The sequence below is a fragment of the Gossypium hirsutum genome, chromosome D09, assembly GCF_007990345.1.
Source record: "Gossypium hirsutum isolate 1008001.06 chromosome D09, Gossypium_hirsutum_v2.1, whole genome shotgun sequence".
Classification (NCBI taxonomy): Eukaryota; Viridiplantae; Streptophyta; class Magnoliopsida; order Malvales; family Malvaceae; genus Gossypium; species Gossypium hirsutum.
Window position 1 is genome coordinate 13,666,623 of NC_053445.1, and position 4,822 is coordinate 13,671,444.

At 35.4% G+C, this 4,822-nt stretch overlaps 1 protein-coding gene across 3 annotated transcripts; it reads left to right on the forward strand.

Moving 5' to 3' along the window:
• The first annotated feature begins 1,117 nt into the window (after nt 1–1,117).
• Nucleotides 1,118–4,309, forward strand: LOC121221139 (transcription factor TCP20). Of its 3 annotated transcripts, XM_041101688.1 has the most exons (4): nt 1,118–1,482; nt 1,577–2,679; nt 2,785–2,844; nt 3,949–4,309. In XM_041101688.1, the coding sequence occupies exons 1-2, from the start codon at nt 1,461–1,463 to the stop codon at nt 2,458–2,460; spliced, it is 906 nt and encodes a 301-aa protein (XP_040957622.1). In that variant the 5' UTR covers nt 1,118–1,460; the 3' UTR covers nt 2,461–2,679; nt 2,785–2,844; nt 3,949–4,309. The 3 variants fall into 3 exon arrangements, with proteins under 3 accessions (XP_040957622.1, XP_040957621.1, XP_040957623.1); XM_041101687.1 differs by lacking the exon at nt 3,949–4,309 and having other exon boundaries at nt 2,785–3,385; XM_041101689.1 differs by lacking the exon at nt 3,949–4,309 and having other exon boundaries at nt 1,131–2,679; nt 2,785–3,385.
• The last annotated feature ends 513 nt before the right edge of the window (nt 4,310–4,822 follow it).

The window sequence follows — 4,822 nt, forward strand, 5'->3', positions numbered from 1 at the left end:
AGGTTTGGATCTGGAAACGAAAAATAAAATAAAAACAGAATTAGGAATATTGAATCAAAAATTCGAGAAAAATAGAGTTGAGAGAAAGAAAATTCTTATGGGAGATTCTAGCCTCCAGTTATCTCATTTCGCCTTGGGTTCAATCCTCGACTTTTAGATGATCCTTCCCAAACCAAATAAGCCAGTTATAGTGGAAGAGGATGCCTCGACCACCAGCTCCAAGGATTTAGACTTACGATTTGGTGGAACCTGACTCTAGCCAACAATAGCTTCTATGAGATCATCTTATGCTAGATCAACGCTTCTCAATGGCGAATCCCACGCCATTTTGTCTCTTGGGCTCGCCAACCTCTGACGCAGTAAGCTAACGAACCGACTGTGCAACCTTCCCAAAACATACGAAGCGGTCGCCTTTGCATACGTTGAAAAGCTTACTTCTTAAGGGATATGGATGGAAGCGTCAGCCCCGTAGTGCGAAGAAACGATGAATACTCGTTGAGAAGGCTAAGTACAGATTCTAAGCCTCATGAACCCTTTTGGAGATTTTCGACAACCTTTGGCTAGATGGGTTTAGTGGCTCATGGTTGTGGTAGAAAAGAAAATAAATAAAATAAAAATAGAGATTTTATTGAAAGGAAATATGAGAAGAACAAAAGCCTAGACTTTTGGAGAAAGAGTGTTTACAGAAAAGGATCCTCCTCTTTTGAGTTATTTCATCCCCTATTTATAGTGCTAGGGGAGATACCTATTTAAATTCCTAAAAGATAAATACATTTAATTGAAGATAAATAAAAATAAATAAAATAAAATCTTAAAAATAATTCTTAATAATTATCTTAATATTAATTATCCTAATATAATTAAAATAGAGTTTAATAGAATAAAATCTCTTCTTTTTGCATTTCAACCCTTGTGTTCTCCATACTTGCACTTTTGGCATCAACTTTTCCTTGTGTCGCACATTGGCCCATTTTATTTCTAAATTCAGGCTTTTGGCCCTTAATTTTGCTTTTGCCTCAAATTTAGCCCCTATAAGATAAAAGATTATAAATAATTTAAATTAACAGGATCATACTCAGAATAAATACATAATTAAGATATAAAAATACATTATTCTAGAGTGTTATCAAATCTCTTACAAGAGATGGAACCATTAGTATGATGCCTGCCGAAATAATATTGTAGCAAGTAAAAGGTAAAGGCGAAGTGAAGAGAACGCTAAGAGAATCAGCCATCAATCATGGAAATGGGCAGTTAAAGTTACTATCGTATCAGAAGTATTAGTCAAAACCCGTTCACTACTGTAAGAAAAAGAGTAAGAAAGGACAGTGAGAGAAAGTAGGAAGACATGTTGTAAAACCAAGATAAAATTTTTGACATTTTGGGGGTGTGCTTTGGGATTTCAATATTATATTACTAGTTTGTCTTTCACATTCCTTGCCAAAAACAGTGAAAAACTCATGAAAGTGGAGGACTTTTCAGGTAACCTTCTTCAATCTAAGAAACTTAGTTTTTTTGGCTTTAATTTGCTTTGCCCCCACCTTACCACCCCTTTACCTGTTCATGGATCCCAAAGGCTCCAAGCAGCCACCAGCTGAAGTATCCAACTTCTTGAGCTTGCCACCACAACCCCAACAACAGCCTCATCAAAGCATGGGAGAGAACAAAGCAGGTGAAAGCAAGGGTTTCCGGATTGTTGCAAGTAAAGAAGAAGGGAAGAAACAACAGTTGGCTCCAAAGAGAAGTTCTAACAAAGACAGGCACACTAAAGTTGAAGGGAGAGGTAGAAGAATAAGGATGCCTGCTTTATGTGCAGCTAGAATCTTTCAGTTGACCAGAGAATTGGGACACAAATCTGATGGGGAAACCATACAGTGGCTGTTACAACAAGCTGAACCATCAATAATAGCCGCCACGGGGAGCGGAACCATACCAGCTTCAGCTTTGGCAGCAGCTGGAGGCTCAGTTTCTCATCAGGGGGCCTCTCTGTCAGCTGGATTGCACCAAAAGATGGAAGACTTAGAGGGGTCCAGTATAGGGTCTGGAAGCAGTAGGACCAGTTGGGCAACGGTTGGTGCCAACAATTTGGGGAGACCCCATCATGTAGCAACAGGGTTATGGCCCTCAGTCAGTGGTTATGGGTTTCAGACATCATCTGGTCCATCTACAACCAATTTAGGCACTGAAAGTTCTATTTATCTGCAAAAAATCGGGATTCCTGGTTTTGATTTGCCAGCTACTAATATTGGTCAGATGAGCTTCACCTCAATCTTAGGTGCGGCTAACCAGCAACTCCCTGGTTTGGAACTTGGGTTGTCTCAAGATGGTCATATTGGGGTTCTAAATCATCAAGCCTTAAGCCAAATTTATCAACAAATGGGGCAGGCTAGGGTGCTCCAGCAAAAGCAGAATCAGCAAAATCCCCCTGCTAAGGATGATTCCCAAGGATCAGGCCACTAAAGTTATAAACTTTGGGTACATACTAGCATTCCTAAGAGAGGATGACTTTCTTTCTTGTAATGGTTTCAGTATTGTATAATTGAAAAAAAAAAAAGAAAAAGAAGAAAAAAAGAGTGAGAAAAATGTGTACTTAGCCTCTCAGAATTCTACAGGGACAGAATGGACTTTAGTTTTGCCCCCTTCTCTCTGCACTGCATCACCCAAGTTTCCATTACACAGGTGCTTTTCTTGTTTCTTGCATCTATTGAGCTTGCATCCTCAAACCTCTTCAGAGAATTATTAATCTTCTCTTTCTTTTTTTCTTTTCTGGTGTGGAATGTGCAGGTGGAGCTTTGCACAGCCTAGTAGCTTGGTTTTGGGCTTAACTTGTTTCTTGATTCAAAGGTTTGTTGATTGTGTTGTAAGGAAGATTTAATTACTTCTTCTTCTTCTTCTTCTACTTCTTCTTCTTCTCTAGGTCTGGACGGAGTGGCAATGGATTTGTTTGTGAAAAATTAAACATAGAAATTTACAGTCATACATGTCCATTTCATCTTGGATCAACTAAGAATTACTCCAAAAGAATATATTGTTTGCACACAAATGGCCAATTGTTGAATACCTCTGCCTAACACTCATAGTTTCTCCTTTCCTTTTCCCTCATCTTATCTTGTTTGGAAAACTCTGATATAAAAACCCCATATATTTTCTCACTTTATTATTCCTAAATTTTCATCACTAGGATTAATTTTCTTTTTATGGAATTTGTATCCACCGCTGCATGAATATAAGGCTACTTTAGCTAGTTCATTAACTGCTTATCCTTTTTCTCTGTTTGATCTTGAGCAAGGCCATTAGCAGTTTTAGAATTTTGTTTTAAAATCTTGTTATTTCATCACAATCAAGTGTTCGATTAGTAGCAAAGTTCCAATTAGGTTTGTGTTCACTGCTATGGTGGTTTTAATATTCTTCCCATTACCATTTTCCTAGCAATGAAGATTTATTATGAATATTCTAATACTATAACAATTATTTATGCTTCATTGTGAAATTTAATGGACTCAAGCACAAAAGTTAAGTTGACAAATCTGATATATGTATATATATTTTCCATAAAATACTTTCTGAAAGTTTTATGGAACAAATATCCACTAAAATAGTGCTAAGAAATCAATATCTATGAGATAAAATCAATGTGGTCCTTGCAGTTTTGGACTTGGGGTGTTGAAATTGACAGTTCAGGTTGACTTTGTCATCCACCATTTCTGTATTTGGCACTGAAGTTTTTAACCTCATATTCTGTTTTTTAGTACAGTATCTGCCTGTTGTTTTTGCTGTACTGCATTCATTGTTGCTGTTACTCCTAGTAGCAGCCTTTCAAGTTGACTATTTAGTTGCAAGTATTATTTTGCTCACCCTCCTTGTTTTAGACTAAAAGGATCCAAAAGGCCCTTTTATTCATACAGCATCTCATCCTCTTTTAATTGTTTCACTTAATGTTTCTTTAAGGTGTCAGATTCAGTTAACAAAAAACAGGATGTGTTGGTGGGGATGCTAATTTGAGTAGAACTGTGTTCCAAATGACTGGAAATGGATTATTTGCTTATACTCAAAACAACACTTAAATTTGGGTTGGTGTTAATTCACCATTTACACATCTGTTTCAGCATGTTCAGGCTTAGATTTCGTTGTTCCACAGCATAAAGCATGGTTTTCAGTCCTTGTAAGTTTCATTGTAGCCATCACTGTCAATCAGTTGTGTAAATCCTCAGTGACATTAGTTAAATCTTTGCAAAATCCATGTTTATGTTAGTCCTAACATGGTAAGTACTTGTTAGAGAAACTTATAAGCTCAGCTCTTACATTTTAATATTCTCTGATGTTTTAGAGTCTTAAAAATATACTCACAAGTTAAATTTACAATTGATACAATACAAACAATTACAATTAAATCAAACATTACAATATACTATCCAAACTAATACACTCTAATGTTCTAATTTTCTCTTGGATCAGCTTTTATATTAACCAATTTGGATTCTACTATGTTATGATCGTTTTTTATTATTAGTGTAATATAAGAAAAAAAAACTTATTTAATACATGTGTTAAAATAGTTAGACACAAATTTAAAATTAAAAATTTAAAAATTAATAAAAGTTCGTGACATTTTCAAAATAAGTAAAGAAGTTATTTTTCTCTTAACCAAAAATAAACTGTTATGTGACTACCTAAAAATTATCAATTATAATTAGTTTATAACTGATTTTGGACTAAAACATATAAAAATAATAATAATCTTACAAGAATATTGTTAATTTCTTACGAGAAGACTTCTCGTTGACTTGATTCACTCAAAGAAAATATGGGCATTAAATAAAAT